This window comes from Lepidochelys kempii, chromosome 6 (assembly GCF_965140285.1).
Source record: "Lepidochelys kempii isolate rLepKem1 chromosome 6, rLepKem1.hap1, whole genome shotgun sequence".
NCBI lineage: Eukaryota > Metazoa > Chordata > Testudines > Cheloniidae > Lepidochelys > Lepidochelys kempii.
Window position 1 is genome coordinate 50,397,274 of NC_136385.1, and position 20,808 is coordinate 50,418,081.

The 20,808-nt window shown below is 41.3% G+C and overlaps 1 protein-coding gene across 1 annotated transcript; it reads right to left on the reverse strand.

The window, feature by feature from the left end:
* Positions 1-7,726: 7,726 nt before the first annotated feature.
* On the reverse strand, positions 7,727-11,909 carry FGF4 (fibroblast growth factor 4). Its single transcript, XM_073350656.1, has 3 exons — positions 11,612-11,909; positions 10,047-10,150; positions 7,727-7,903 (listed from the first exon to the last, which is right to left on the reverse strand). The coding sequence occupies exons 1-3, from the start codon at positions 11,907-11,909 to the stop codon at positions 7,727-7,729; spliced, it is 579 nt and encodes a 192-aa protein (XP_073206757.1).
* Positions 11,910-20,808: the final 8,899 nt, after the last annotated feature.

Here is a 20,808-nt window from a genome sequence, read left to right on the forward strand (position 1 = left end):
TACATTACCTCACCCATCTTGTCCTTCTGGTTCAAAGAGGGCTGTTTTTGACAGGAAGAATATTTCCTATCTCATCCATGTTGTCTCCTCTGGTTTCTTCTGTTGTGTGTCTTCCCCCTCTATCCCCGTCCCCTTCTTTCACCCTGGTTGCCTTTTTCTGCCTCCTCAGTGTGTTTCCTTTTCTTCATTCTTTGTCACCCTTTCTGACTCCCTTTCTTTTGTGCTCCTCTCCTATATTGTACCCACATTTTCACTACCCTTTCCTTAACTTCCCTGGTTACCTGTGACCTCCATTGACCCCCTTCCTCTATGTCCCATTCTCTTCCTTGTCCTCTGCCTCTCCCTTTCCTCTTACTCCCTGGCCTTGTTTCATCTCTCCTTCCACAACCCTGGACAAATCATTTCTGTTGCTGGGCTATGTGACTTCCATTGTACCAGTCAACTATAAGATATGAGAAGTAAGGGCAGATATTATACATATTGCATATTATACACTCTATGTATAGCCCCTGCACTTTCAACTGAAGATTTGTATTTTTCATGCATAGGCATAGGCCTGTGCCCAAATGACATATATGAAGACTCCCAAACTTTGCTGAAGGTAATATCTGGATTAGAGTGTTGCAGCTGTCTCCTTTATCTATAATGGATCAAAACAACACTCTGGACCCAAACCCTACAACACTGGTAGAAGTTTGCTTCTGGAGCTGACCTCTAATTCTCAAGCACATCCCTGTTAATCTGAGTTGACACTGTTATCAAGATATGTTTATTCTCCTGCTAGTAGGACCACGTTTCCATCCTTCTTGAATCTCTGCACTAGCTTCCTAACTTTTTCCACATAAAGTTCAAGCTTCTTTTCAAGTTACTGTCTAAGCAGGGGTTGGCACCACCACGTTGCGGGACAGACATTGATAAAATTACCATATTTAGTGATGGACACTGGGTTGCCAACCCTCCAAGATTGTCCAGGAGATTATGTCATGTGATGAAATCTCCAGAAATACATCCAACCAAAATTGGCAACCCTACTACATTTGTACCCTATGCTTCCTTCCATTTCCGACAATCTGTTAAAACCTCTCTCCTGAATGCTCCTTTAGACTCTTTCACTCCCTCTTAATCTATGCAATGTACCCTCCCTCCTCTTCTTCAAGAAAACTCCACCTTCTCCTGAAGCATCCGATTATAAGGCCACATGTTGATGTGGGCTTCAGCCTGTGAGATGCTGAGCAACTCCTGCACTGTGTTGCATGGTCTCAACTCTCAGTGGTCTAAGGACTGATTCTACACCTTCTTTGGTCAATGACAAAATGTCCAGTGACCTTGCCCACACTAGACTTTTCCCGTGAAATTTCCCACCATTTCCACCTGGAGTGCAGCTACACTGATGTTAGCAATGTTGGGAGGAGTAGTGTAGACGGCTCTACACATAGGCTGCTCTACCAGAACTTTGTCATTGGTCACCATGTCATTTAGATCTTCTCTGAGCAGGAGCTTAGAGCGTATGGTGGTCAAGCCCCTGGCAGCCAGTCTACTGTAATGACTCAACCATTGTTAGCTCTGGTGGAAGCAATGGAGGGAGATTTTAAGGAAAAAAGGTCTAGTTAGAATCCCCACTGTGTCAGGAATGAGGACTTGCAAATGTTCCTTCCCTGTCTCCAGGCAGCCTATGCCTATGTGCACAGCTGAGCCACAGCAGGGCCGTCTGATTGACTACTTCACCTGATTAAGCCCAACACTCATAACTGATTTTTGGCTATTGAATGCACATGCCCACAACTGCAAGCTCTTCTGTGCCCGCCCTGCTCCAGCTTTGCTCTAGCCCTGTACCTGCCTAGTTCACAGCCTCCTGTCCTGACCAGTCCATTCCAGCCCTGCTCTCCTGCTTGGTTGCTGACTCTGGCTCTGATCCTTGGCTCTGATTCCTGGTCCCAGACTCCAGCTCTGACCTTTGGTGCTTTTTAAGCCTCTGACTCCAGCTCTGACCACTAGGCCTGACCTTTCTTCCCCATCTCCTGATTTATGACACACAGACTTTGGTGGGAGCACAATTAGACCAAAAAGTGGAGGGTGAGAGCGCTCATCTGCCAGACGGAACCTCAGCACACTGATCAGCAAGTCCCTTATGTTTGTTCACTGGATCATATCTGCTTTCTGCACTCAAATTGTGATCAGTCTGGGGCAGGGACTTTTCATTTGCTCATTATACTTATTGGAAAGCATTACGTGTATTTGTAGTACTATGTAAATAATAAATATAATCATGATAGTTATGTCCAATTAAGAAGGTACATCTAGATTGAACAGTCAGAGCAAACATGCTTGACAAGGGAACACCTGAGTATAGAACTTTCTGTAGACATGTCTATGGGTTAAACGCTGACCACATTTAGAAGCCTGGGTATACAAATGCTCCCCACAGTAAGAGACACAAACACAGATCTGCAAAAAATGAAATGGCAGCATATCATTTAAATTCCCTTGACCTTGCAGCCCAGAGATCAGGTGTCTTTCATGCCCTTTTGTCCTGAGAAGAGTAAATTTGTGCTTGAGACTGTCAGTTAATTTAACTTATTGTCTTCATCCAATAAAAAGATATTTCCTCCCGCACCTTGTCTGTCTTCATCTCAGTTGTTTACACAGTTACTTTTGAAGAGATATTCTTTGGGCACTAGTCTTTTTCAGTTTTATGGTACTTAACCCCTCATCAATTTTGGATTCATTATTAGTAGTACTGTAAAGATGTGTGTGATTTTGAAAAAAATGTTCGCTCTGTATTGGACTAAAACACTGATTTTCAAAATTTCTAGCAAAACAAAATTTGTTGTTTTGGGTCAGTTGAAAAAATTTGTTTTGATAAAATTGAAACATTGACTTTTAAAATGTTATTTGTAGTATAATTTATAATATAGTATAGAATAAAACATAATTTATACATGAATATTTAGAAACAAAATATTGAAAATTCTGTTCTTATAAGGTTGGTGAATCAGCATTTTCTGATGGGAAACCTTTCCATTGGAAAAAATTCAGCTCTATCTAATCATTAGGTACAGTTTCATTTAGGTAGTTAAGCAGTAATTTCATTCATTTTTTCTACTGTTGTTGATATTTATGTTTCATCATATTATGAGCTCAGTGGTCATAAACAGAGATTGTTACATAGTTTCATTCTCAGGTAGAACATAATTGATAATAGCTCAGGCATGCTGGTAACTTAAACAACTACAGGACATAATCATGATAGATGTGTGTGTGTGTGTGTGTGTGGATGCGTGTGTGTCCTCTAGTTGTTTAAATAATATATTTAAACACACACTTTTGTTAATTACCAGCATGCCTGAGCTATTATCAATTACATTCTACCTGGGAATATATAAGCTTATTTTATGTAATGAGTGCTATCTTATTTATAGAGCTGGGGGAAAAAACATTTGCAAACACTTGTTTGTATTTTTAAATATATTTGCTCCAGATGTATTCACACCACCTTTGCACTTACTTTCTTCAAACATTTGTGCAAAAAAGTTTTACAAGCATGAATGCTAGTAGTAAGCAAACTCTAAGGTTGCATCTTTGCATGCTTATGGGAAACAAATTTTAAATTCTTTCAGGGAACATTCACTCCAGAAACCTGATTATAAGAGTTACACTTCTACACTCAGGAATAACACCATGCCTACAGTCTCGGTATGTATGCTTAGCTTTACACATGGACATTAGTGGGACTAGTCACATGCTTGTTAAACACTGGATCAAGTCTTTGCAGGATTGGAGTGACTTTAGTTGTTCAACCACAACTAATGAACACAACTCAAATTCTGAATTTCAAATCCTGAGGTGTACACAAACTTCACAGTTATCCATAAAATATTATTAAATAACTAATAAATAATAGAAAATCAGGATCTGCTAATGTACATTCTTCAAATAGAAAAAGAAATGGAAATTAATCAAATACCTTATTCATTGAGCTCTAATTATTTGGGTGAAACTGGCAGAAAAGGACTTCATCATACCTCACCAGTTAACAGTACATTTGGGTGAAAAATCCATAACAAATATACATTCATTATATTTTGCCTCCTTTTCTCTTTCTGGACTGATCGTGATCTTCTCAAATATATTAGTTGTTTAAAATGGTCCACCAGATAATTCCTTGGTTTTTGATTTGCTTGAGAGCAATTCATTGGGAGTATGCAAGATTGAATATGTGAAACTCAGGCTATTTTGATTGGCCATGTAGGCCATGTAGGTCAGATGGTAAGTTTTTGCTTTCAGGTTGGATGAGTGTGGGTGAGTTACCTCCGGTTTTACACAGTTCTTAGTTAGACAAACTCCCATTGAAGTCAGTGGGTGTAGAATCAAACTTATATATTGCCTTTCTCATGGCAGATATTTATATGTGTATATATAAATATATATACACACACAGAGAGAGACATTTTTTTCTGAGAAACTGAGTATAGATTAAAACCTGAGAGAAAAAAATAGACCAGAAGGAACCCTGCCAGATGAGCTCCACTGAGTACTTGATTTCTAATAGTTCCCCCAATGGACATTACAATAAATGTTTGCAACAGCACAATGAACAGCTGCAAAGGAAAATAGGACCAGAGAATCTTAAATCACAAGTCACAAGGAGTGACTATAGCATTCATTAAAGCCAGGTGAAAACCTATCAAGCATCACTCCTAGACAGACTAAGAGGCAGGGACTATCTTTTACCACAAGTCTGTATAAACCTAGCAAAATAAGGCTCCAGTTTCAATTTGGGTCTCTCGTGACTACTATTCTTGCTACTGTCATTGATAGTTTATATTTATTATTATGGATCTGGCTTGAATGCAAGTGTGCTCATTTAAAACCAGCTACAAGAACCTGGGCCTACTCAGGCAAAATTCCCAGTGCCTTCAGTGACAGTTTTGCCTGAGTAAGGACTACAAAATTGGGCATGCTGGGAGCATCTGGCATAACAACTTCTTGTAAATATTATTTAAAGGTGCCCATGTGTTTAAAAGAGAGGAATAATGTCTTGTCTTTCATAGGAGGAATGAAGTCCATTCTAAATAACTTCAATCAGTTCTAGTGTAAACGTGTATCATTTATTATGCATTTAAATGTGCACAGCACATACACCACAATATTGAACAGCACCTGTATAAAACTACAGACAGATTCTGGTAAATGGTGAAAGCTCATACCATGTAACATCAATATAAAGATTTTACAACAATATTCGGAAGTTACAACAATTATCTCTGAATACATCTAGAGTGAGGCTGTCAGTTATGGATTTCAATGGAGTGAAAGGTGACACAGAAGAACCATTCTTCAGACAAATTCTTTGCAGTCTGATTTTGCTTTCTGAAACATGGAAGAATTGTGAAGTTTCAGAGGTAGTGGCGAAAGTTACATTGATGCAACGAGGAGTCCGGTGGCACCTTAAAAACTAACAAATGTATTTGGGCATAAGCTTTCATGGGTAAAAAATCCGCTTCTTCAGATGTATGGAGTGAAAATTACAGAGGCAGGCATTATTGTCAATATAATAATGCCTGCCTCTGTAATTTTCACTCTATGCATCTGAAGAAGTGGGTTTTTTACCCACGAAAGCTTATGCCCAAATAAATTTGTTAGTCTTTAAAGTGCTACTGGACTCCTCATTGTTTTTGTGGATACAGACTAACACGGCTACCCCTCTGATACTTGACACTGATGATTACTCAAATATAGAAAACAGAGACAGTACAGAAAACCCCCAAATTGCAGAGAAATCCTTAGGCACCATGTTTCCTAGGTGCTTCATTAGGTTTGGCTTTGTTTTTTGTTTTTAATTTGGTTTTATTTTTGAACAGCAGCAGTAGATGGTTTAAAATCTGGTCCTGCTACACTCTGATCTCACTGAACTTTGGTGAGTAGCTTTACTTTTCAAGGTCATTTGTAAGTACAGTATATATGCAAGCATATGTGATTCTAGTGGAACAAAAACTTTTCATATAGGAATGTAGAAAGAAAAAATGCTGAACTCAAATTTTCTGCAGCCTTGGGACTTGTATATGTCCAAAAATGATTAGTTGAATTTGGAAGATTATCTGTCTGTAAACATCCTGTAAGAGTATTAAACTTATTCACTAAACATTGTGATCAGGCCTGGTTTCAACTTAAGATCATGAAGTCTCACTTTTATAAAAAAATTAAAAGTTTACCATCATTCCAGGGTCTCCTTTCTCCCCTCTTTCATGATCAAACCTGCCTTTTCCTTCATTACTTTAGAGACATGGGTTACATTTGCAAAATATAGAAAGAAAAATATAGGGTTACTTGATGACCATATAGTGCTGCAGCCTGACAGCTGTCTGCAAATATTTTCACCATGATTATCCTTACTAAAAGTAAATCACTGGGTAAAGATAGCTCAAACGTGACAAGGCTCAAATAGGATGCAACTGACTCTATCTTAAATACTTCTGGCTACATATGGAAAAATAGAGATTTGGGATTGCAAAGATCCACCCCCTTCCTGGAATTATAATACTGAAGAGAAAAGTTTGCACCTTCTATGCAGATTTTGTTAGGAGACTGGCTTCAAGAATTAGTGAGGTAGAAATTAATTAACTTTGTCAGGGAATGAGACATAGAAAAGAGCAGCATATTTCTCCTTCCAAACACTGCATTTTAAAAATAATATAGACCAGCTTTACTCACTTAAAACCAGTCTGACTTCTATCTATAGAGCTTGGGTTTCTCAAGAACCAGAAAATGTGTTTTGACTATATATTTAAAAATTATGGGAGCAATAGAGTTTCATAGGCTTTGGAAAATAAGTGTAGTCTACAAATTTGAAGAAGGAATTTTGATTTGAATAAATAAACACAATGAGTTCATGGTAGCATATTTCACAGTGTTTGTTAGGGGAGGGGTTGACACACTTTTTAGACCTCATGTGCAAAGCAATCATATGTAATATTAGCTTTCTCTAAGGGTCACAAAAGAAATGATGCTCCTATTTATCTGAACAGAAAAAAAATGAGTTTATATAGTTGTTTAAGGGTCTCTACTGCCTAGTAGCTCTGCAAAGATTGACTGCAGGAAAGTTCAAAGTTCAGCACTGGCAGATCTAAAAACAGATTTGTGGGGTAGTACTTCAACACTGCACTTTCTGTACCAGAAGTAAACCGATACCATTTCAATTAAATAGCAACACTGCACAAAGGAGGTCAGACATTGTAAGTTCCTACAAGCTAGCATCAGAACTGAGAAAGGTTTGCACAGCTCATTTTCAAAGACTAAGACCTTATCTGGTGGTGGTGGGTTAAAAAATAAAACAAACAAATACGTGTACACCAACAAACACTGTACAACACACAAACAGTGCAAAACATTGTAATATAGGAATCGAATTTCACTTGTTTTAAAACACATAATAGCAGCACACTTGTGATAAATTTAAAAAAAGTTAAATAAACCACAAAGCAGAAGTCTTCTACAGTTGCACCATCAAATGAAATACCTTGGGTTGGGTTTTTTGTTTGCTTGTTTTTAGAAATAAAAAAAATCAGAACTATAAATAATTTTGTGGCAATATATACAGACTTAAATAATTAATTTAAATATCTTACACCTAGTCTTGCATAAAACTCTCCAATAAAAGTGCACCATGTTTTCCCCAAGCGTGGCTTGTCTCTTCCCCTGTGCTGAGGTAGGTCTGAAGGAAGATGGCTCAGATTCTAGGAAGAAAATGTGTCACTGTCATTGTGGGAGACACTTTGTTGCCTTTCTTTGTTCTTCCATTTTTGCTCAGAGCTATGTACATGCCAGGGTAAATCCTGGACTCGTAAGCATTGTAGTTGTTCGGCAGAAGAATCTCTTTGAATTTGCACTCATCATTGAAATGGGTCTGAAATGCAAAGGAGGAGGAAGGGGGGAGGAAATATTAAACATCAGGCGTGGAAATATTATTGCCAACAGGTGTAGGCCTGATGAAGGGAAATGCACAGCTGATTTTTCCCCCTAGTGATCTTTTGAAGAGATCATCCCATTGAGAAACCATGGATTCATCAAGGGTTTTAAAATCCAGATCAATCAGATATGTCCGAAGGGGCTAAAAGCATCTAGTAGTCTGTCTACACAACCATGGAAATGTGTCACATTTTAACACAGCTGGCAATGCAGCTTGTATAAATTTAAGGCCAAATTCTGTTGGTTTCCTCAGGTAGATCTATTCAATGGGACTTTGCCCATTAGCAAGGATCAGGATTTTGACTTTCAGACCTTACATTGAAGTCAGTGGAAGTTTTGCAGGATGTAACCTTCCTTCAAGTCACCTTATTTAAATAATAGGCCCATTGATCTTTCTGATATTAAATAGATTACATTTAATATATACAGAAACCCTTGGCTTCCAAAAACATTAGCTGCACCTCCAACAATACATTCTCTAGGATATTTCAGAGCTCAGGACCCTCTAAATATTGGCAAAATGTTTTGATAGGAAAGAGGGAAGAATTTTGAAGGTACCCAGAACATTTCAGAACTGACAGTATTTCTTCCTTAAAACTTGATCTTGAATGAGAAATTTGGATCCGTTGATGCTAAGAGACCAGGAAAGCAAACTGATTTGAAGGGTAAGGAAAGGACACTCTTTCTTTGCAGGTGAAATAATTTCTTATGTGGATACAAAGGGAGGCAGGTGCTTTTCCTGGATACAGATACTAGGACAGTATTGGGCTGGCACTGATAGATACTAAAGTAACTAATGGGATTATATCTATTATTAATTTTAAGCACTAGTTTCTGTAAATAAGGGCTGGACCTGCTGTAGTTAAATCTGCACTGGAGATTAGAACACCCAGGGCACACAATGCAGCCAAGACGCCCGCTTGATGTCCCTATTAGAGATGATGATAGAGGAGCTGTTGTACTTTGAAGGCCTGATACTACTTCGACTGGAGTCAATAGCAAAATGGCCTCTTGACTGCACTGGTGCAGGATCAGGCCCTAAACCAGTTACTTTGTATATTCACATCCTCATTCAGGCAAAACATCCATTCACTTCAATTAGAGCTTCGCCGGAATTAGGGGGTGCAGGATTGGGCCCTTGTGTGACCAAAACTCCTTCAAAATGAATGCGGAAAGACATGAAACAGAAAAGTCATTGATAGAGAAGTCAGTCTGAAAGCAGAATTCTACATACGGGATCATAGGACTGAAATGATGCTGGCCACAGAAACGTATACAAAGGGGAAGGCAACAAGCAGAGGGAAAGTTCTAAGTGACCTGAAACAAGACTTGTATTATTATTTTTAGCACCAAGTGGGCTTAAAAAATGAAATCCTGTCCACTATTTGTTCCCAAAATCCAATGTAAAAATGCAAGACATACTTTCATTCTGGCTGAACAGATCAAATTTGTTTTTAATAAGAGGGAGTTTTGCAGTGGGAGTTTTGATGACTGTCTATCCATCATCGGAGCAGAGTGACAGTTCCGCAGCATTTACAAAGAGTGATCAGGGTAGGTATTGATTTGGGGTGTCATAAAAGATTACAAAAAACGCACGTGGGACTGGTCACAAATTAAAGTTCCCTCAGAGAAACTGAGCAGATATACATGCCTGATTGAAGCGGTTCCTATTTGGAGAGCTTTAGTATTTATTTATTGTATGCAATTAATTAATTAATTATTATGCAGACTAGCTTGTGGTATTGCCCAACAAAACGATTACTGTGTTTGGGGATAAACTTGACAATATGGGTGGTCCCTGGCTGAGTGACTTTTACACCAGGAAGGATAGTAAGTACATCTAGTGGCTAGAAATGCAAAGAATGGCATTTACATGAAAGGCGCTACTCCCATAGTATCTCTGCACAGTGCCCCTTCCATTCACAGTAAAACAGAGTGCTTCAAGGAGACCGTGACTTCGATGAGCAATGCAGTGTAGGACTGGGGCTTGGGCGATTTAAACCCAAAACACCACAGGCGCTCTTCATGGGGGATTGAAATGGTCATGTATCCAGTCACTCAGTATCTCATATGCTACTTACAGATCCATAGAGCTTGCCTTTGCTATTCATGGCTACGAAGAGTCCACTTTTAACACCAAATAGGCTCACCACTCCTCTTTCCACTGGAGAAATTTCAAGCAGACCTATGGTGAAAAACGATGCATATGGAGTCACACAGAATATAGATACATGTATTAACCTTATTGTGGGTTCATTTAACACGAACAGTGGCCATATCAAACCTATTCCCTCCAATTAAGGCTAAATCGTGATTATTTGCCTAACATCACCCACATGCTTCTATACGTGACTTCACAGTGACTTTCTTGATGAAACAGTTCTGAAACTTTTCAAGATGATTATGTGGGTTAGGTTTCCCCCTGTGCTTTAAAGACTGAATCCCGCTCTCATTCAGTGGCTCGATAAAGTCAAATAAAACAGCTCTATCAAAAATAAAAACAACCCCGATATTTTAAACGGGAACGAGGAATCTCACTCATTGCTCAGTTTAAAATAAGTAACAATAAGTTTGTGGCAAATCAAACATTTGTCATCATGCTGTTTATAACCTCAAATCCTATTGTTTCAGTTGGGTATCAGATAAAGTCATGGGGCCAAAGGGTTAAGTCACTAACAGATGCTTTTCTATTGGACTGTGCTAACGCTTGAGAGTTGCTTTTGACTCAGGAATCCCAATTTACTGTTTGAAAACCTGGGGGTGGGGAGGAACACCCTGCACGCTGTGGTGCTGAGCATCCAGATGCTGACGTGGGCAGAACACCTGATTATTTTCGACAGCAGGGAAAATATTGCTTTAAGCAATTCTATCCATACACAGGAGCCTCCTCCATAAATCGCTCTCACACAAGCAATCAGAGCCCTGCAGTGCCATTATTTTTAAAACAAGTCCTTGGGGGCGGAGGAAAGGACATGAACAAAAAGATTTCCCCTGATTGATTTCCAATGCTCATGCCGCTTAAGCATATACATGTGGACTTTCAAACCCAAGGCGCTGGGACTGCTGGCTAAGCACTTTTTTTTTTTTTACTTAGTAACCTGGTGTCTTCAGCAGGACCAATGCCACTGATTTGGGGGACTTGATAACCCAATTCAAACCTGAGCTCAAGGAAGTCAGTCGATGCAGCTCGAGTTTGACCGTGCATTCTTAGGACCGACTTTCAGCTGACTTTGGAAAGCTTTCTGTAAGCCGCTCACAATACCTAGGTAACCAGCTGCGATAATAATTTTTCCCTCTAAAGGGGCCCTTGTGTGTTTCTGTGCAGAAGGCTCTAATATACAAAGTGCAACACACGCTGGGAAAGCGAATCTATTTTCCGAACAGGGCACCAAGAAGGAAAAGTGCCAATATAGCCAAGTGCCCTTCAGCTGATTTCCACGTTTTTTCAAAAACTACAGAGCCCCACAACTCTTCATTTGGTCCCTCTAAGAAGGGGAGTTTATGAAAGTCACCAGCTGAAATGTCAGGAATCAGGTGAGACGCACTTCGAAGTGCCAAAGCCCCCCTGTCGTAAATCCCCTCCGCCCCCCGGAAAATTGACAAGGTGAGGGAAATTAAAAAAGAAGAAGAAGAAGAAGCAACTTACTGTATCGATTTTCGTTGTGAATCCCGTTGATTCTGCCGTCTGGCAAGACTTGGATGTGAAACCCGATGCCTACGTTACAGTAGAGACGTCGCAGCCTCTTGATGCCCAGCAGATAGTCACTGTCCCGGCTGATCTCTTTCCTCTCCCCCGGGAGCCTGGCCATGGAGCGGGAGAAGAGAGTCTCCCAGCGCCACTCCAGGGTGTCGTTGTGCTGGGCAGAGAAAGGAACGCAGCGCACCACCCAAGGCGAAAGCAGTCCCAGGAGCAAGATTGGCAAGAAGGCCGAGGGGAGAGTCATCCTGATCAACATGGGCAGCACACGTGGTTAGAAGGGAGTCAATTGCTCTAAAAATACACTCGCCTCCGAGCTCCCACTTTATACTTAGATCAAAGAAAAAAAGGGAGACGAAGTAGCAAAGGAGGGATCCCAATAGCTCAGTCACCAAAGGAGCTGTGGTTTCCCTGGTCAGGTTGCATGGGGAAGAAATCCTGTGAGCAAGGGGAGGAAAAGCGGAGGGGGGGGGGGGAATCGACTCAGCTGAATCTTATTCTGAACTTGATCTCAACTCCAGAAGTCTTGTCTGAAGTGTTGATCTTCTTCTATAGCTGCTCAGCCATAGCGCTTTAGCCCTAGCCACGATATTTATATATCCATGTGCGTTGGTACCTATTACATCACCACCTACTGCTCTTTGCTGCAGCGTTCAATCCAGTTCAACAGAAGTCAGATTATCACCCCTAGATGCTAAACAACTTCGAATCGTGTCTTGAGGGGAGAGGAAGGGGGACTTTTTTTTTTCAACTAGCAGGAAAGGCCAACCTTAAAAAAGAAAATGTCACATTTTGCGTTCATCACACGCAGCCTTTCTTTCTTTCTTTCTTTCTTTCTTTCTTTCTTTCTTTCTTTCTTTCTTTCTTTCTTTCTTTCTTTCTTTCTTTCTTTCTTTCTTTCTTTCTTTCTTTCTTTCTTTCTTTCTTTCTTTCTTTCTTTGTTACAAATGCTAATGCAGGACACCAAAATCAAAGAATGCCCAACACGCTTTTCCCTCAACACAATGTCTGACTTTGTGGAAATCTGTGGAATTTCGGCTTTTGCTGTATCCAGGCGACATGGTTTACAGTTTACTGGATGCAAAAAAATTCCCTTCATTAAAAGCCAAAATAGTTGTTGCATGGGAGGTTTAAGAAATGAAAAATGAAAGAACTGGGGGGGGGGGCGGGGGGGAGGAAGCATTTATTAAACCAAAGGGCTAAGTCTCTAATACAGAGGGGAAAACTTAAAGAGGCAAAGGACGTTCGAAAGTAAAACTAACTTTTTGGATTCTAAGTGTCCCTTTAAGAAATCGGATACATTGCATTACTTTAAGACAATGCAGAATTCAACACTGGTTACAAATATTGAATGGTATTTTAGTGATGCAGCTGATTTCTAATCTCTTCACATTCACTTAAGTATTGCAGTGTTGTCTCAATGATACAGTTGATTTCTGATCTTTTAATGTGATATATTCACTCCTTGGAATCATTTCCCTGCATAAAATATTAACACAATATTCAAAATGAGGGGAGCAGAAGGTAAGAATTGATAAACCTGTAACTGTTTTAATAAGGGCAAGTCACAAAGGCTCGGTTAGCCTCATCCTAGGTCTTTTTCGATGTCTTCAGAAACAAACAGGTGGGAGGATGTCAGAACAATTTTGGATGGTCCTAAATTAATATGCAACAGAAAAAAGTTGTTTGTGACTCAGCTCTTTTATAGCCCCCGAGGACAGTTTAGTCTTTTTCACGCCAGCAAGCACTCCTGCTGTTCCAGCAAGAGATGCGAGAGGAAAGAGAATTGCCCCGAGCCAGATGACAGCTCACCTAGGTGCGAAAATCTCTGACCTTCGCTAAACCTAAGCAAACTTTAGATGATGTCCTTTTTTCCCCTCTTGTGAGATGCACACATATTACTGTGTGTGTGGCATGTCCCAACCAAGTCCCTTCTCTCTCCTTGGCCCTCGGGGTTGTCAGGAGAGGCCTTTAGGGAGACACTTTGCGTGAGGTAAAGATATTACCTCACCCACCTTGTCTCTCCAATATCCCGGGACCGACACGCTCCAGCAACACGGCAGCCAGGACTGAGATCTTGTTGCTTTTTTGGGTGGCTGTAGCTTGGTCCTCAAAAGTTAAAAAACCCACTGGAGGGCTGTGGTTAGTGTGTCAAACAATTCTGGGCCAGATTCTGATACTCTTATTCCTATGGAACGATACCCTATTCTAGGAGCCCTCCTATCCCACAGAAGCCAATGCTATTATTTATGGACTAAGGTAACTACTGCATGTCTGAGGATATCATTATTTGGCCCTGAAAGGAAAACTGGCACTCATCTATCTGGTTACTAACAATTCCATCCCCTATTGCCCTTTCCTGAGCAGTACAGCCCCTTGTCCTTAGAAAAGGGAGAGCCTAACATAATTCTAAGTTTGCAGGTATTTGCTGCTTTTTAAATACAGCTGTGGATGAAACTGACTCATCATCAGAATAAAAAGGCCCAGGACAGATTATTTCTGCTAACAGAGCCATGCAGTTATACAGGCAATCTGCAGTCTAATGCCTATTCAGGCAACACTGGCAACAGGCAAAGTAGTCTAATGGTTAGAGCTGGTATACAACAGTCAGGCCTCCTGGGTCCTATCCCCCATGGCAAATACTTATTTTGTCAGTCCCAGTCTCTCTCTGCCCCACTTTACCAACCTATCTGCAAAAAGGGTATAACAATATATACTTAAACCCTAAAGTTATTTTGTGACTTTAATTAATGTGTAAATACTTAACTCATTAGATATTATTAATTAATGCTTGTAAAGTTCTTTGAAGATGCTAGAGTGTTAATGATTGTTATTGTTTTCTTGTTACTAATGTTTGTTATTTTATTATGGTAATGCATAGAGTCCTCAGCCAGGCCAGGATCCCATGGTGTAAAACACTGTGCAAGGAGAGTCAATGACAGCCCTTGATACAAAGAGCTTACAGTCTAGGGCCCTAGTCCTGCAAACATGCAGCACACATTTAACTTTAGGTACCCACTAAAAATTAAGATTAAGAATGTGCATATGTATATGCAAGATTAGGGCCTATAAAACTGAAAAGTGCTTTGAGATGATTACATGAAAGTTGCCTGATAGAATTACCAAGTTTATTAATAAAGGATGTTTTCACAAGTTCACTCATAAATTTGACTCAGAGCAAAACTTCATCATTTCCACAAGTGCTTTGAATAAAGTCCTGTTTGGTAGCAAAAGTGACAAGATTCCAGCGACAGGTGACATGCTGAGATTTGTGATTATTTGCTATTTATGTATTTTGGTGGTATTTTAACTATGAAAAGATACCTGCACCTAAGCTCTTGGCATCATGAAAATTAATTAAATTCATAATTTGTATGGGGAGCATGACACAATACAATAATTTAATTTGCCATCAATAAATCAGAGTAGAAGTATATCCCATTCCACTTCCATTGAAACCCCTATATCTCAAGCCCTCCCCCAAAGCCCCACCTAATAGATGGGTATGTGAAAATTTGCCATTTCTTAAAAAGCCAGATTCTCAGCTGGTGTTAATTAGTGTAGTGCCATTGACTTCAATGGAACTATGTTGATTTACACCAAGGGAGGATCTGGCCCACATTTCTTCACAGCAAAATACAAATTTCTGCCCAGAAAACAAACCAACTTCTGTTATCATGAAAAAGTTATGGGAAAACAAAAATTGTTTGTTCATTGTAAGGCACTTTTTATGCAGTTGTAGAACTCAAGATCCTTGAGAAGAACAATGTGAAGGTGTTTCTTTCAGTCCCTCAGTGTTGAACTGAGTAATTGCCTTCCTCCTCTCTCTCTCTGTCTCTCACACAAGCACAGTCCCTCATTCTCCCGGCAACCATCTTTACCGATGCCTTGATCTATCCCTAAGGAAAGACAATGCTCTTTATAATTTTTATTACAGTAGCACTTAAAGAAAGTGGACAAAGAAAGTATTACCCCCATTTTACAGATGTGAAAATAAGGTGTAGCGAGATTAAGTGATTTGTCCAAGGTCAGCCAGGAAGTCTATGGCAAAACCAGGAACTGATCTTTTGCCTTAACTACAAGATCATCCTTCTGTCCTATGGGCACCTGCAAGGTACTGAACAGGTTCTGATGGTTACAAGTGCCCTCAACTTTACTGCATATGAAAGGGAGCTGAGAGTGTTCAGAGCACCAGAAGTTCGCTCATAGTCTTCAACAATCAAGTTCTATATCAGTTCCATACAACCATTGGGCCTTATGTGATACAATCATTTATAGTTGATATTTTAAATTTAAAATGGTGGGTTTTCATTTGTTCATCCTTGTCTCTGGCTCTATCCCTTAGAAATGCACCTGAATGTCACAACTGAAATCCAAACTGAGGTTTGAGTAATTGGAATAAGAGGGTATTCATAAAATTCAGATCCATACCTCTCATTCAGATTCAGAACACACCACATTTTGAGGTGTTAGGTCCATCTCTAATGCAGAGACTGTGTCTTGACAGAGATCTCCAAATGTATACTCATATGTAATATATATTCTGCGAAAGAAAGAAAGAAAGAAAGAAAGAAAGAAAGAAAGAAAGAAAGAAAGAAAGAAAGAAAGAAAGAAAGGTTATGTATATATACTTCAATCACAGGATGTGATGGCAGCTTGAGTAGATATATATGACCTAGCTTTATCAAGCAAGCTAGGGTCTCAGAGAAATGAAGCCTCAGTAACCTGTACTTCAGTGCAGGCTGTACAAGCCCACCCAGAGTTCTGAGTAATTACTCACATGGTTAGCCTGCACTGAAGCCCAGGCTGCTGTTGACCTGAGCTAGCTAGATTAAGGACCTGAGCTAGCTAGATTAAGGTTAAGTGAGGTTTGTCTACACAATTAGAAATCATACTCTGTTATTGCAGTATAGACATACACAGGCCTGTCAAGAGAAATGTGGGGCCCTGGTGCATCATGTTAGCTGGGGCTCCCCCCTTCCATCTCACTTTATTTACACAGATGTTACAGATGTTTTGGGGTCCCCCTGAGCTTTGGGCCCCAGTAAAATTGTCCCCCATTTCTTCCCCTCTCTTTAGCTACAGACATAACCAAAGAAAGAAAGAATCTGGCATAACTTCATTGATGTCACTGAAGTTATTCTGGATTTACATTGGTGTAACAGTAAGCAGAATTTGGCCTTATGTGTGTATATAGATAAGGAGATAGAATTAACCAGTTAAAAAAAATCATTTTATTTATTTATTAATCCTGCTGAAGAGACCAAAAGATACATCTTCTGAGCTCTGCTACTGAAGGAAAACATTATACTGAGACTCTTTGATCTAGATGGATGGGGAATGGACTGGAGGGGGAATGGGGATCACACTTCTTAAAATATATTGTTGGGGGGAAAACTCTCTTTCACCTTGTTTGTATGTAACTAAATCAATGCAAACAGGCAGGTCTGTTCCTCACCTCTCTTTTGCACATGCCCCTTTTAATTATTATTATTTTGGAGGACACTGCACAAAGATCTGCTGAAGAGACTCGCCTGACAAAGCTTTCTCACGTTCACGTCTGGCTGACTCTCTATGTCAAAGGGGACAGTAGTCCTGGGAGAGGAGGTTGGGTTGGAATGCAGGGCAAAGCTGGGGGCCCAACCCAGAATGGCTGGAGTGTCGCTGGGAGACCCTCACCATCCAGTCCTCTTGGAGTTGCACTACACACACACTAGCTGGCCATGTGCACACAAGGCATGGTTTGCTGCCTTTTTTTTTTTTTTTTCCCCTTGCAGCCAGTCTATTTGATCTCTGTGTGCCTTGGTTTCTTGCTGTTGTAAATGTCCTGCCCTGATCAAAACCTTATTATCTTGGGATGTGATGTGGTGTCATATGTTGGAAAAGAGCAGTGGAGTATAGCAGTAGCCAGCTACAATAGGGTACTGGATAAATACCAAAGACAGCAATAATATGGATCAAATGTGTGAGGATACCCAAAGGGCTCAATGAAAAGTCTGTGTCATTTTATTTGTAATGCATATGGACTTTTTCAACAGCTACTATCTCCTTCTGTTGATTTATCTCTGGCACAACTGAATTTGTTCAGAAAAATACCTCTTTATAAAGCACTGATTAACATTACTGTAGGGGACTTGATTGTGTGCATCTGCATGGTTTGTCTGTTTCTCTATGGGCTCTGATGTTGCAGTTTATACTTATTGCTGGATACTATGTTGCTCATATTTACCCTTTTGCTTCAGAATGAGGTGATGAGGAAGTGATCTTGATCTTTTACCTGATGTTTTAGTGGTTTCAGTGCTTCCTCCTAGGACCACAAAAGATTGAATCCCCCTTAATTGCATTCAGTTTCTTTGGATCCTTTTCCTTCAGCTTGTAAGTGTTTTATTTGCTCATTTGAGTATTGTTTTTTGAGACTTGTGATTAGCTACCTCGGGCAACCTGCTTAGCTTAGAGACTTAGGGTGGCTGGGGGGCAATATTGTTGGCATCAATATTGTTTGGAACTCAGCAGACACTCTCAGCTAGCCACCAACCATGGCTTTGTTGAGGCACTTGGCTGTCCCACTGGCCCCTGGTTGACTGGCTGACCTGGGGCCAGCCCTCTTTATGTATGAGAAAACGCACAAGGCCATGCTATTATATCCCCCACGTCTCACCTGGAGAAAGCGTTGTTTCTGCAGGCTGCAGCTCCGCCTCCTCATCAGCAGCTTCCCCATTTGTAGAAGTTCCTGACTACTGGCATGCCTCCTTCCAATTGGCACCTTTCTTTGCCCCATTGGCTGCCTTACCATCTCTTTTCCCTCCCACTCTTCTCATCACCCACTACTCTCTCCTGTTTCAATTCCTTTCTATGGCTACCTTATCTCCCTGTCCACTCCTCTTGACCACTGTATTCCAGTTCCCCAGCTCACTTCCCTCCTACTCCAGGATGATTTTTGGTCATACAAGATTAATCAGGTCAGGCCATTGCCAGGGCTGCATCTGCCATGGGCCAAGAAGCTTCTGCTGCTATTGCTTAGGGCTGAGATGGTTTTAACCACGTGTCCAGCACATATACTACTATCACTACCACTGCTCTAAATAAGGCAAATCAGGCAAAGTCTCCCTTTGCCCCAGCCCCTTGCTGCCGCTCCTGACTCATTGCCAACAGAATCTGACCAAGGCAGTGCCCAGCACCAGACAGAAGAATTGTTACTGCAGCTGTTGGAGTGTCATTTTCTCTTTCCCTCCCACCAGTTTCCCAGCAGGCTATTCCAATTCCTATTTATCGGAGAGTCCTTTAGGAGGGCAAGGCCCATCTTAGCACCACCCAGTACCCCGTTTTCCTCCAGAGGTTCACGACTGCATACAAGGCAGACTTCTGTCCAGTTTCTTCCCCTCTTTGTCCATCCTAGCTGAACTCGGATGAGGATGGGTTCACAGAACCTACTATTTTAATGTTACAGGGTATCTGATCCCTGTGAGTAGAGCTGGGACCAGTGCCCTGTATTAGAGCAGGTGAGCCCAATCTAGCCAATGAAAGGGGTCTGGGCTGAACCTCTGCCTATAAAAGGACAGGAAATGAGCAGGGAGGAAAGAGTGATTGAGATAGGCTGTGTCTGGGGAAGGGAAGCCAAAGTGGAGTGGAACTAATTCCCGTGGTGTATCCCTGGTGCAAGGTGTCCAGAGCAGCAGTCCTAGGGTCTGCTGCTCCAGGAAGGAAGCAGAGCTGACTAAAATTTGGAAGCTGCCAGGAGCAGGAAGGCAGAGACCCCTGAGAGAGGTGACCCTGAAGCCTGAGACAAAGGAGTGAGTTAAAAGACTGTTTATTTGTCTCTTTTAAGAAAATAAACCTTCTTAAAAGAACTGAGCATGGCTGTGTGGGCTTGGAAGCTGGGGTGAAGCCCTGCATTGTGACATACGGTATGTATGGCATATGGTGTATGACATATGGTGGAGAATGGGGGCACATCGATTGGCCCTGATATCGGGGAGGAGTGAAGAGGAAAGCTGGGCTGACCCTATCTAGTTTGGGGCTAAGAGAAAGATGGAGGAGGTAATTGGCCTGTTAGTGACTGGGCAGCAGCATCAGATGGCCATAATATAGTGACAACAAGAGCAACAATGGCAGACTCAGGCCGTGCTCATGAAGTTGATGGAGAATCATCAGAAATAATAAGAGGCCCAGTTTGCAGCACAACGGAGATGGCAAATAGTCCACTTCCAACAGCAAGAGTGATTGCAGAAGGGAGCCAAGGATCACCAAGCAACACAGTCGGTGAGAGGACCCTGTGTCAGCTGGCTCCAGACCTGGTGAAGCTTGGACCAGAAGACAACCATGAGGCCTTCCTCTGAACATTTGATAGGGTGGTGAAGGCATCAGGCTGTGAGAAATTGACATTGGCAGCCCACATAACACTGTTCTTGACAGAGGAGGCATAGACTGCTTACAGGGTGGCAAGCAATGACCAGGCAAATGCCTACTTGGTAGTGAAGGCAGCCATTTTGAACCAATGAGGGCTGCTCCTGAGTCATACAGACACTGGTTTTGGGTTGAACCATTTCCACAAGGAGTTTGCTCATAGGTAGTGGACCAGACAGTGATAGACACAATGTGATGGGTCTGCTCTGAGACCAGCTTGATAGAGAAGGTCATGTACCAGATTATCTTGGAGAAGTTCCTGATGGTTTTATCCGTGGGCGCACAGAGCTGTGTAAGGCACTTCCAGACAACCTCAGTGGGGGAAGGTGTGGAACAAGCTGAGGTCTCCTTTAAGGCCAAAGGAGAGGAGTGGCCGGCATGGCAAACTGAGAGGGGCTCAAAGGGGGATGTTCCAGGGAAACTTTCAAAGGAGAAAGACCTTGAGTGGCCAGAACTTCGGGATAGACAGGACCTACAAGGATCTTGACTAGCTCCACAGTTTAATGGAAACAGTTAGGGGGTGGACCAACGGGCACCATGGTATGCTTCACGTGTAGCCAGTTTGGGCCACTTAATGGAATTGATTAATGATGGAGTGTGATTAGCTAGGCTGTTACTACACTGGCACCAGGCAGGGGAGGCTTACTTAGAAAGTCAGGGGGCTGGCCATGGGAGGTACTAGTTAGGTTGGGAGGAACCATTGTTAAGGGACTTGTAGATTCAGGTTGTGGGTGCAATCTTGA

Excerpts from the sequence above, each read along its gene's own strand:
- FGF4 (XM_073350656.1), bottom strand. The coding sequence starts at position 11,909 with ATGACTCTCCCCTCGGCCTTCTTGCCAATCTTGCTCCTGGGACTGCTT. Across the intron at positions 10,151-11,611 it reads TCACAACGAAAATCGATACA|GTCTGCTTGAAATTTCTCCA; the intron begins GTAAGTTGCTTC and ends TTTTCACCATAG. Across the intron at positions 7,904-10,046 it reads AAGGCAAGCTCTATGGATCT|ACCCATTTCAATGATGAGTG; the intron begins GTAAGTAGCATA and ends TTTGCATTTCAG.